Source organism: Heloderma suspectum, chromosome 2, assembly GCF_057233095.1.
Source record: "Heloderma suspectum isolate Gila_16-S chromosome 2, 16-S_ref, whole genome shotgun sequence".
Lineage (NCBI taxonomy): Eukaryota > Metazoa > Chordata > Lepidosauria > Squamata > Helodermatidae > Heloderma > Heloderma suspectum.
The window spans coordinates 212,929,399-212,942,248 of record NC_139459.1 but is presented as its reverse complement, the minus strand read 5'-3'; the positions used below and the strand labels follow the sequence as shown (position 1 = coordinate 212,942,248).

At 42.7% G+C, this 12,850-nt stretch overlaps 1 protein-coding gene across 13 annotated transcripts in view; it reads left to right on the top strand.

The window, feature by feature from the left end:
• RPTOR (regulatory associated protein of MTOR complex 1) overlaps positions 1-12,850 on the top strand; it is a 493,211-nt gene that overhangs the window by 70,611 nt on the left and 409,750 nt on the right. For 9 of the 13 annotated variants that reach the window (XM_084837711.1, XM_084837700.1, XM_084837701.1 and 6 more), the window contains exon 3: positions 5,141-5,223. In XM_084837711.1, coding sequence (XP_084693837.1) covers positions 5,141-5,223 — 83 coding nt within the window. Of the gene's footprint in view, positions 1-5,137; positions 5,224-8,923; positions 9,072-12,850 lie in introns of those variants that run through there. The other 4 variants (XM_084837705.1, XM_084837706.1, XM_084837707.1 and 1 more) reach the window with 3 other exon arrangements.

Genomic DNA, 12,850 nt, shown 5'->3' with positions numbered 1-12,850 from the left:
AGTAAGCATGCAGTGCCCCAATCCAGATTGGGACCACTGCAAGTATGTAGGAGAGGATTAAACCTTCACCTGCCAGCCACTTGTTTTCTGAAATGTTGTGGGGGGGGGGATTAAAAAGCACCGGGGGGGGGGAGCCTCCATTAGCACCAATGGAGTTTTTCTTTGTTTGCAGGGGAAGAATTTTGGAAAACAAGTAATTGGAGGAGCAAGGTTTCAACCTCCCCAATGTATGCACACTGGTACTGATCTGGATTGAGGCCCTGCATGCCACATATTTAATGTATTGTGTAACTTGATGCTAACAAGGACCTTTTGAGGAAGGTATGGACAATTAGTGGACAGATGTGACCTCCTCCTTGATCGCTCACCCACTGTGTGTTCTGCGTGTCAGACAAAGTGCCTGCAAAGTGTTCTTCCACCTTGCAGAACTTTCATGTTGATTATGAGTGCCTTTGCTTCCTTAGAGAGCCTTTTCCTTTCATATAGTTAATAGCTAGAACTCAAGACATGAGTAAACATAAGCAGCTAAATTCTCTTTGATTTGCAGTAGCAACATTTGGGAAGGACCATGTGTTTTTCTTTACATAAAGGGACTCATGACACACTTTGAAAACCCTCTGAGAGGGAAAGGGAGATTGTGGGCCAAGACCCCATGCAGGCTCCACCCCACTGAACAGTCTGCTGCTAAGTCCCATTACCATAGATGCTACATATTTAGACCCTTCTTTTCCTTGGGATTGGCATTTGTGGCAGACAGATAGGCAGATGGCATCATTCAGATTTAGCTCAGGAGGCGCCAGTTATTGACCTTTATGTTAGAGGCATTCTTTCAATACTGGGCACTGTGCCATGGAGTTGAACAGTTCCAAGGAATGTGGCTATACTGCAACACTGATGTTGAGAAAGCAGGTTCTCCATGAATCAATTCATAGAAGACTGGTGTTCTCGGGGTACATCAAAGAGCTTGAAGAAGGTTAGTGGCTTCTGCAATACTCAAAGCTTTGTTGTAGCCCCAGGGAAATCTCAGAAATAATCCTTTAATTTGGTGGGGAAATGGGAGCAAGAGTTTCAGATTTTCTGCGCAGGCACCCCATTGTGTCATGGAGATAATTCTATGATTATTGGTTTGTGTGTGTGTGTGTGTGTGTGTGTGTGTGCATTCATACAAGTTTAAGAATTTAGTTGCTTTAACATAAACAGTTTTTGTCTATTTTTCACCTCTCAGTTTGGTCCCAGGATAAAATTGTGGCAAAATACTAAGGGTAAATTTCAAGGTGTATACTGTGTTTTTTTTAACCTAAGACTGACTGGGTTTGGATGACATGATAACTCACAATGGGTTAAACAAGGCACCATGGCTTATTTAACCCATCAATGGTTATTGTGTCATCTGTTGGGAACTTTTAAAGCCACGATGGCTTATTTGGCCAAAATAAGCCACTCTAATAACCCACGGTCTGCAGTAAGGGTTATTTAACCCACCGTGGATTATCATCTCATCTGGCGCTCAGTGTGGCCTATTCAGATTGCCTACAGAGTCGCCTGGCAAGAGCGATCAAAACCATTGTGGCCGTTTTGGTCCAACCTGCACAGCTATTTTCCCGAGATCTCACAAACAGCCGAGAGACAACCATAGCCAAACAAGCACAGTCTTCCCTGATACCGCACTACAGTTACAAAATGACAGCTTTCCCCAAATACAGTGACAGTCCTGTGCTCTCGTGCTACCCCGCTACAGTGAAGTTACACAATGATAGCCTTCCCTAATTGCTAATTTGAAACTGTACATTTTGGGAAATAGGGGAAAATAGGGGAATAGGCAAGAACTGCTCACTTTTCCATGAAGAAGTGTAGTTCCACAATTATCCACTACAGCATCTGAAGGCTCCCCATGAGGGCATGACGGCCCAACTGTGCAATCTCGCACCATTCCAGGAAACTGTCAGGGAGTTATAGCTCCCCCCCCCCTTTTCCTTCTTTGGTCACTTTTCCATGAAGAAGCAAAATTGCTATGGGGGATGGATGCACATTCGCTTTAGTGCTGTAGTGAACAGAAGCAGCTCTTCCAGCATTGTAGGTGTGTGGGTGTGAAATGTGCAACTTCACTGTACAAAGCTATAGTGCGAATGAAAATTGGGCCCTTTAATGCCATCTACCTACTTACCAACCACTCTGACATGGTTTCCAATATAGTGTTTAGTAGCATGTCTAGTCTGGTTCCAAGTCTTTGAGTCATTCTAATGCTCAGTGGGTGCCTTATCTCAACTACTCAGCTCCCAGTAGTTTCTGTAAACTACACCTATGGCTGTGGGTACTCTGTGCCAAAGAAATCCAAGCTGTGTACCAAGGTGATTCTAATTCTGTTATACAAATTGATATTTGCATTTATCTGCTACCTTTGTTATAACGTATACCTTGGCTGAAAAAACATGATAAAGTCTTCTCCGTGCTGTTATCAGATATTTAAGCCCCTAGGATTCTGCCGGTAACCAGTGTATGGTAATCCTGGATTATTTCACATCTTTTGGCAAGGTTTGAAAGGAGGGAAGTGTGTGTAGACTGTTAGAAAGTGAGCTGGAGTGGGAGCTATGAAGTAGTATCCTTGTGCATTGTATCTGCCACCCGCCACCTTGCTGCAGTTTCATTTCCCATGTGTTTTCAAATTTTTCTCCACAGTTGTAGGATATTGAGAACTTTTTATGAGAGTTTCTTTTTTGTAAAGTGAGGGCTATAATGTTCAGGATACTGAATCCTATGCTGATACGGATTCTGTATTTGCACAGCAGTAGCCTTGATTATACCTGAGTGTAGGCTTCTCCAGAGACCTCTGTTCTGATGAAATACGAGCAGGGCAGCACAAGGGATTACTTTTTCCTTGTGTATCATTTGAAATATTTTGATTTGGCCTTGAAAAAGCATTAGGTATTTACCTATATTACCCCTCCCCTCTTTTTTTCTGCAAGAAATAAATCAAACTCCAGAATAAAATATGCTGAAGGTTTGTGTTGGTAATCTTCACTCGCACCAAAATTCTGATGTTCTGAAATTATGGTACTGAAGTTATGAAACTGAATATTTATGTTAAACATTTGAAAGAAATACAGGATCATCTATCTCAATGCAGTAAACCACAATTGTTAGAGAACCTCAAATGCAGTTTCTTAAGGGCTCAAGTGAAGAGCACTACTATCTGATGCTGAGCATTGGCCTGCAGGTATAAAAATTTAGTGATCCTGTCTTTGAGTAAAGGGTTTCCATGTTAGTGCTCAAAGATGTACTAAGGTGTACTCTCAAAGTGTTGTTCATTTGTGATTCACATTGGAGCCAAACTAGAAGGGACATTAAGCATGTGATTTGGCCTTGGCATGCTTGGTTATTGTTTACTAAACACAGCCATGGGGGGCCCTGATCCTGATCAGAGCCGTGGCTTGGGCGGGGGGAGAGAAGGGATTTAATTCTTTGTCCCTGCATTGGTCTGGATCCAGATTCACCCCCCCCCCACTTCCAGTTTGAACCCAAGAGGAAAGGTGGCACTGGCACTAATGATAACTTTCCTTCCATGGTCCTTCCATGAATTCTTCCAATAGCAGATGTGAGTAAGGAACAAAGGATTATCCAATATTTCCCCCACTGCAGTCCCAATCCAGAAGGCTCCCCCCACCCCCACAGCTGCTGTTTAGTAAATAAAAATGAAGCACACAAAGGTCAGTCACATGGCTAATGTCCTGTCTAGCTTGGCCCTAGGATCTATGCTAGAGAAAAGTGCTTAACAAATGTCACAGTGATAATACTGTTCTTCACTGCCAATGAATATAGAACTTTGTTCTTTTTGTTACATTGCTTTAAAATTGGAGATGATCTGCCATTGAAAATGGCTTATTAATGAGATTCTCTTATTCACCCTTCTCCAACCTGGGGCTCTCCATATATTTTGGACTCCAGCTCTCATCTGTCCTATCTAGCATGGCCAATGGTCAGGACTTGTAGTTGAAAACATCTGAGGGGCACTAGAGTGGGGAAAGGTGCTCTAATTCAAGGTGCGGAGACTGTTCTTTATTTGTATCTTTGTGGCTGGTGCAGTCACTGTGCCTTCTGTTAGGGTATCTTTGGGATTACTTCATTTTCTCAGCAACAGCAAATTACAGTTTGGGTGCTGAGATTCTGAGATTTCCCTGCAACTGATTTGCTGGCTGTGGGCAGATGTTTGGTTTTCCTGTAACATCTTAGAAATGACTGCATGTTACTGAATTGCAAAATACTAGTTTAGATATGCCGTTAATAATTGTATTATGATACTGCAGTAGAAAAATGAATACGCAACATATCCCACACTGATTTGATGTTTTTAAGTTAAGAAAAATCTTGTTTTTGAGCTTGTTTTTCAGGCTCTAACTGGAATAAAAAAAAACAGGAGGAGAAATGCTTTACTGATTTATTTGTATACCGCTTTCCCACAAGATTGTGCCCAAAGCAGCTCACAATAGCAATAAATATAACAGTTCAAGAACATAAGATGAACAACTACAATTACAAAAATAACCATAGTGTTAATAGATAAATATAAAATAGTATCAATCCATACAACTTCGTGTAAAAATATACAAATAAACTGACCTAATCCAAATGTTTATAGCCAAACAAGAGAGAATAAAGCCTAACACAAAAATACACTACATACAATGCCAGGTAGATCTCCGTTCCATGAAGGCAGCATTCTCCACAGTTGCCCTACTCACTGTGGTTGGTACTACACCTCTCACTTGTAGCAGCCTTCCTCCCAGCTCTCTTCTGAGTATCCTGTCTTCCCCATCTCTTAACTGGGGAGGTAAAGATTGCCACTCTTCCTTTAAACCTCACATACACTCACAGTTTTCATGTTACTTCAGCCTCTCTAGCAAGCACCTCTTCCTGCACTGCCTTCAAGGCAGAAGGCTTTATCATGACCTGTGCAGGATATATACAAAGTGCCTTGTTTGCTAATTTTAATCCTCAGAGAATACGTTAGGTTGGCAGAAAGTAGTTTCATGGGTTATAGATCTGCAATCAGATACTTGTGCACACACCGCTAACAGAAGTACAAATTATTTAAGTGCACTTGAGATGCTGGTCAAAACTCTCATGACTCTTTTTTGTGTCTTAGATCCTCTATCAATGGGGCCACAGAAAGCTTTGGAAACAATTGGTGCAAATTTGCAGAAACAGTATGAAAACTGGCAACCAAGAGTAAGTATGTTTTGTATTTGAGTTCAAAGGCTCCTTTTCCCCAGTTCTTCCATGCGTTTCTGGAACTGTTACATGTAAATTCTCTGATTTCAGCTTGAGGTATGGAATATATCTTATGTAACTTAATGACTTGGCAATATCCATAGCTTGTCTGTCCATTCATGTGGATAGAATCCTGCAGCTATTAGGCTTCTTTTGGATTAACATTATTTAGGACAAGAGTAATTTTTAAAGTCAAGATTTCTTCACTGCCATTTGTATCAAATACTTCTCTCATTACTGTATCTTTTCAAAGTACTTGGAGTAGTTGTTAGTTTCTGTGGATTCTGCAGTCTACTCTGCATCATCAGTTTTGGGTGCAATTCTACAGTTTTGGGTATTTAGACTATGTTGCTCATGACTGTTTTAGGCCTATTTCATACTTTAAATTTATGGTGTGGGGTAGTCAACAACTGGGATCACGTTGGCTGCGTCCCGCATAAGCAGTCATTTGTGTGAAGCAGTTCCCCCACATGGGTGTGACAGTTTTAATTATGCCAGCAAAGCCATCTCCAAATGAGGGAACTTATTTATATTTATTTATTAAAATGCAGTAACAGATTTAAAACAGAAACTAAAAGATTAAAATGCCTGGGAAAAAAGGTCTTCACCTGGCACCAAAAAGAGCACAACGTAGATACCAGGCAAGCCTCTCTGGGAAGCTCATTCCATAACCAGGGTGCCACAACAGAAAAGGCCCTCTTTATATAACAGCCACCTAACTTCCTTTGGCAGGGTCTCCCAGAGAAGGACTGCTGAAGACAATCTTAGCATTTGGGCAGGTATATATGGGAGGAGACAGACCTTCAAGTAACCTGGTCCCAAGCCATGTAGAGCTCTGAATGTTAATACCAGCACTTTGAATCAGGCCTGGAAATGGGTTAGCAGCTGGTGCAGATGGAAAAGTACTGGCATAATATGATCATGTTGGCCAGTCACCGTTAACCTGAATCTTTGGGATGCATTTAGTTGCTGCCTCCTGAACAATGTTACGGACCTCCGTCCATAGTTCCTCAGGCACTCTGTCTATCAGGTCTAATCCCTTAAATCTATTCCTCACCTCCACTGTATATTTATAAGGGATATGATTTAGGTCATACCTGACTGGTTTAGTGGTTTTCCTTACTTTCTTCAATTTAAGCCGAAATTTTGCAACAAGAAGCTCATGATCTGAGCCACAGTCAGCTCCAGGTCTTGTTTTGACTGACTGTATAGAGCTTCTCCATCTTTGGCTGCAAAGGACATAATCAATCTGATTTCGATATTGACCATCTGGTGATGTCCATGTGCAGGGTCGCCTCTTGTGTTGTTGGAAAAGAGTGTTTGCTATGATCAGCGATTTCTCTTGGCAAAACTCTATTAGCCTTTGTCCTGCTTCATTTTGTACACCAAGGCCATGCTTGCCTGTTATCCCGGTCATTTCTTGACTTCCTACTTTGGCATTCCAATCCCCTATGATGAAAATGACATCTTTTTTTGGTGTTAGTTCTAGAAGGTGTTGTAGGTCTTCATAGAACCGATCAACCTCAGCTTCTTCTGTCTCGGTGGTTGCAGCATAGACTTGAATTACTGTGATGTTGAATGGTTTGCCTTGGATTCGTACTGAGATCATTTTTGAGATTGTACCCCAGTACTGCTTTTCCCACCCTTTTATTGACTATGAGTGCTACTCCATGTCTTCTAAGGGATTCTTGCCCACAGTAGTAGATATGATGGTCACCTGAATTAAATTCGCCCATGCTTGTCCATTTGAGTTCGCTGATTCCCAAGATGTCGATGTTCCATCTTGCCATCTCATGTTTGACCACCTCCAGCTTACCTTGATTCATTGATCTGACATTCCAGGTTCCTAAACAATATTGTTCTTTACAGCATCGGACTTTCTTTTCACCACTAGACACATCCACAGCTGAGTGTCCTTTCGTCTTTGGCCCAGCTGCTTCACTCTTTCTGGCACTACTTGGAAATTCCCTCTGCTCTTCCCCAGTAGTATGTTGGACAGCTTCCGACCTGAGGGGGTCATCTTCCAGCGTCATCTCTTTTAGCCTTGTGATACGTTCCATGGGGTTTTCTTGGCAGGAATACTGGAGTGGGTTGCCATTTCCTTCTCCAGTGGACCACATTTTGTCAGGACTCTCCGCCATGACCTGTCTGTCTTGGGTGGCCCTGCACAACATAGCTTATGGCTTCACTGAGTTACGCAAGCCCCTTCACCACAACAAGGCAGTGATCCGTGAAGGGGGTTCCTGAAGTACCAGTGCTATTTAAATACTGTGCATTTTGGGGATGGAAGGCATGATCAGACTTCACTTGCTTTGTCGAGACCAGGGGTGGGCAACTTGTGGCCCTCCAGATGCTTTGGCCTACAACTCCAGTCATTCCTCACCATTGGCTATGCTGGTTAGGACTGATGGGCGTTTTAGGCCAGAAGAACTGGAGGGCCACAAGTTGCCCAACCTGGTCTGAACCCTCTCTGTGTCTTTGGTACATTTTAGTAGTTCTTGATACATTGCTGGTTTAAAGTAACACAAAGATTTTGAATATAATCATGAGTCCTGCAGGCTGAGCTCATAGCTTATATATTTTAAACACACATGTGCTCATTCAGTTAGTCTCTCCATTCTAGTGAGCATGTGCATTGTGTGAGTGGATGTGTAACTGAAACCATGTGCATGTTTGAAAAAAAAGCCCCTTTGCATACTTATGGCAACACCATGTTTTCTGTATATTCATGTCTTTCACACATAGTGGTGATTGAGGTGTAATGCTAACTATGACCGTGCATGTGAGCTGCAGGATATAATTACCATTGATCGTTTGAACACGTTTATGGCCCTGGGTTCCTTCTGGGACTGTACCTATCTGAGCATAAGCCTAAAGTGTGCCTCGGGTTCAATGCCCCATCTCCTCTTGTGAGCAACAAATCTCCATGCATGAGGAGATGAGAGAAGGGGAGAAGGGATTGTGTGAGTCCTAGGCTCAATCCAGGTTTATGCATATAATGCCAAACCATGGTTTGGTGTTTCATCCTTTGTCAGTGTAAGCTACCTTTGTCTATTAGGAATAAAGCCATTTTAGTGCAAATTTGTATGCGCAACTTGAATATTCATGAACCAAAAGTTACCAAGTGTCTTGTGTGCTTTTTCTACTGGTTACGTAAGATTGAAAGGCTATTTTTGTTCTTCTATTTTTCTTTAATATTCTGATCAGTATGTTTCAGTTTCACAGGCATCGTTCATCAGCAAGTGAACTCCTGAGCTCTTGTTCTATTGAGCTGACCATCTTATTGTTACATGTGAAAATACAGATAGCAATCTTTTCTATCTGAAGTTTTGATCAGTGGACAGCTCTAGGGTATGCTGTGGAATTTTGAGAATCTTTTTGGTATTCTGTTCCTTTCTCAAAAGGAATGCTTAGATGAGAGCTAGCTTGCCCTGGCTATAGCAATAAAAAGGTAAAGGTGTCCCCAACCAGTCGTGTCCGACTCTAGGGTGCGGTGCTCATCCCCGTTTCTAAGCCGAAGAGCCAGCGCTGTCCGAAGACGCTTCCGTGATCATGTGGCCGGCATGACTGAACACCGAGGTGCATGGAACGCTGTTACCTTTCCTGCCGAGGCGGTACCTATTTATCTACTTGCAATTTCTTGCTTTCGAACTGCTAGGTTGGCAGAAGCTGGGACTGAAGACGGGAGCTCACTCCGTCACGCAGCACTCGGGTCTCGAACTGCTGACCTGCCGACCTTCCAGTCTGCAGTTCAGCGTCTTAACCACTAAGCCATCGCTGTCCTATGGCTATAGCAATACCCCTAGGTAAATGTATTCCTAGTCATTCTACTTTAAAGCCTAATTGGTTATAAATAGACATGTGGATGTTTCATCATTAATTTATTTGTTCCTGTATAATTTATAAAATCAATAAAGATAATAAATTGCCACAGCAAATGTTTTCTTTGGTTGCTTTGGCTGAGAGCAGAGAGAGTAGACATCTCTTCCTGAACATTTAAAATAAAATATTTGTTCAAGCTGATTAGTAATCAGGACAGATTAATATCTGGATATAATGTAACGGTGGCAATGGGGAATTACTAAAACAAAATGTGGGTGGGGGATTACTTCAGAAGTAGTATTGTTTAAAATCAGTGGAGATTACTATGGAGGGACTGGATTTCAGAAGAGCATATTCTTTGTATGTAACTTGGATCTATAGGTGAAAAGGCTCTTGGGTAACGCAGCTGGCAAGCACATCAAAAAAAATCTGTTCAGAGCCCCCTCACTTCTCTAGATCTTGGAGAAAGATGGGGCCTCTTGCTGTCCTTTCACTGTCTTCAGAGAGACTCAACGTAACAGGGATGAGCCCCACTCTCTGTGTACCATGCCTAGCTTAGAGCTGGGGAGGAGACAGAGGGCTTTTCCCCACAGTTGACTAGTCCCCAGAGATGCTTGGAGAACCTCTAAAGCTCATCATGATGTTACAGGTAAAACACCACCATTCCCCCTTAGGGAAGGGATAGAGTTGGTGGGGAGGACACATTTTGGCTAGCTACAAGTACAACGAAAGTTTGTTAAACTCCTGTGTATGTGAGTGCTCTGAGCACTATCAAGTGCTATATCAATGGTGCTGGTGCTGTTTTCTTGTTACTGTAATGAAATCTTTATATTAAAGACATCCTGACTCAATAACTTGTATGAATCAGAAATGCGACAAAGCTAGTAGGATAGCTAAGGTATCTGCAAATTAAAATTATATTATTTTGACTTATAGGGCATGCACTGCGTTTGTCTATTTCTTTTCTCCTACTGAATTAAAATGAAATCCTGTGTTTACACAGAGGTTTTTAGTTCTCCTGTATCTTCTGGTGGTCCTTGCCTGACACTTGGGTTAGCCCCTTCTTCTGGACAGCAAATCTGTCAAGTCCAAATGAGCATCTCAAGAGGGAGGGGTAACCTGCTTTCCCCAGACCAGACCTGCCTAAGGTCAGATCAACAGGCACTGGGTTGAGCTCCGTTGGGCCCAGCATGTTTTTGTCCTTAAAAAGAAAAGAAAATAATAGGTGACTTAGTCTCTCTCCCCCACTCATCCCCCTCTGATATGTCCTAGTTAGGGATGGGGACTGGGCACGTGCAAGGTGGGGTCGCAATCCTCTATCTTACCTCTGTGGGGAAGGGTGTCCCCTTTCCCCACTGCTGGAACATTGTGCACTCCTTGCAGCCTGGAACTGGTTGCTTGCTGAAAGAAGAGCACTGGAGTCATCACTGCCCTACCTGGATCTGGAGGGCTTCAGGCATGCAAAGAGGACATCCTAGGCTGGGCTTTTCACACATCCCAACCAGGCTGGGGTAGGCCATCAAAGCCTTTGGAGCCAAAGCACCTGGAGAAGCTGTGTGCACTGTGCCCCTCTAACCCTGGGGCTGGGGATGCTTGCAGTCTCCACCTCCACCTTTGCTGTTCTTAACCTTCCCCAAACTGGTGATGTGGGCAAGGTCACAGCAGGCCCACTGACAAGTGACAGAGAGATCAGAAGTGGCAATGTTGTTTGGGGAAAAGTTATCCTGAGCTGAACCAGGATGCCAGATGTGCGGATGGAGGGGTGAATTGCTTTGGGGTCCACAGCCCAATTTCCTGCAGCCAAACTCCTGACCAGGCTCACCCCAGTTTCTGGGTGAAGCAGATCACTGCCCAGGAGATTAAGGGCACAGTCTTTCAGCTTTTCCAAGAAGCTTGTCCATATCCTCAGTCGGTACAAGCTGAAACATATCCATCAGTGGATGAATAGATATTGCTCTACTACACTGCCCAAGCCCTAAACAACTTGGGACCAAGATACCTGGGAGAGCGCCTTCTTCTTTACCAACCTGCCTGGTCACTAAGGTAATCAGAGGGCATGTTCCTGGGGGTTCCACATGGACCCATGGCCCGGTTGGAGTCTTATCAGGAAAAGAGCCTCCAGTGTGGTGGCCCCCTTCCTGTGAAATTCCCTGCCTTTGGGGATCAGGCAAGCGCCAATGTTTTGTTCCTTCCAGTACCTCCTGAAGTCATTGTTGTTTTGAGAGGCCTTCCTTGCGTGACCAGTCGCAGTTTAATAAATTTGACCTTATTGGAATTTGTCTTTTAAAAAAATGTTTTAACTGTTTTAACCTGGTATTCTATTCTTTTATCTTGGTTGTTCACTGCTCTGAAATCTGCAGTGTATAAATATTGTAAATAATAAATAAAATACATCCACCCCTCACTCTGTTAAAATGTGACATCCAAGTTGGAGCAGATGAGTGATTTTCGCTGCAAAATGTTATGTACATTGTTCACAACAGACTGTTAAGGATTCCCCTACCAACAATCCCACACCTACAGCAAGAAAGTTCCTCACTTTTTGAAACAGCTCTCCTGGAAGACATTTTGCAGACACAATGGTGGTGGTTAAATAAGATTTCTTTGCCATCGTCACTGACTTGTAGTAAACCAATAGTGTAGGCAAGGCAGGAACAGAACTGACCCTACTCAGTTCAGAGCTGAGTTAAGGTAAGAAGACATGTGGACTCATGTTTGCAGTCAGTTACTCTGTTTTCTAATTATTCTCTAGTGAGGAATGCTAGCTAACAGGGAACATCAAACAAGATCCAGACGCTATAGGCAATAGTGAACTTTGTCTCAACATCTATAAGGCTTAGTTTTGTGATGATTAGGCAACTAGGGCCCCAACCCCTGTCTGCAGCACTCCAAGCTGAAGCTCAGCAGGAACTGGTATAGCCTGTAGGTCTAAAATCATTATTTTGTAATGGTTAAAATGTTTCTGTGAGGATTTTTTTTTTTTTTGCAGAGAATGTAAATACAGTAATTACACTAGATTCAATATATTTACCAGTTGTCTTGCCAACTGAGAGAAAAAGGAACAGATGAAATTAATTTCTCCAGAGCAAAGTTAATGAATGTTTATGTAAAGTAAATGTAGAGGCCTAGCTAACAGCCACTATGATATTTTGCTGACTGCCTGTGCATTTTGTTAAAATAATTCCCTAGATCTAAAGAAGCTACAAGAAATTTAGTGTTTATTGACAAAAAATTTTGATGTAGAATCAATGAGCTTGAGCTTACAGGATTTTTATCTTTGAGGAGGTTCAAATGGAGTGCCCCGTAAGTGTACTTTTGGACTGCCCAAGACATTCACCTACTTTGATTTCAGGGGCAGAAGTAGTGCCTTTAAGGAGAGGCAAAATGTTCCCTGAAGCCCCAGCTTGCCCCCTTGTTTCCTCCTGATTAGTTGGCACCATTTTATTTTCAATTAGGTTATCATTTTCCTGGAAATAACAGTATCAGACAGTCAGTGAGCATGTACTTGGTATGATGTTTTGATGTCATGTAGCGAATCAGATTGACCTATGTGGTGGCACAAAGTCAGTTACGAGAAAGGGCAATGCTTCCTAGATCAGAATTGCATGTTCTGTCTCTGTCACTGTCTCTGTCTCAATAGCCCATTGCTTACCCTGTTTTGTACCTCAAAATCATAAAGGGGGTGCTTTCTGCCAGTATGGAAAGCTTTTGCAAAACTCACCCTGCCTTCAGTTAATTCCTCACATACTCTGCACACAGGTTA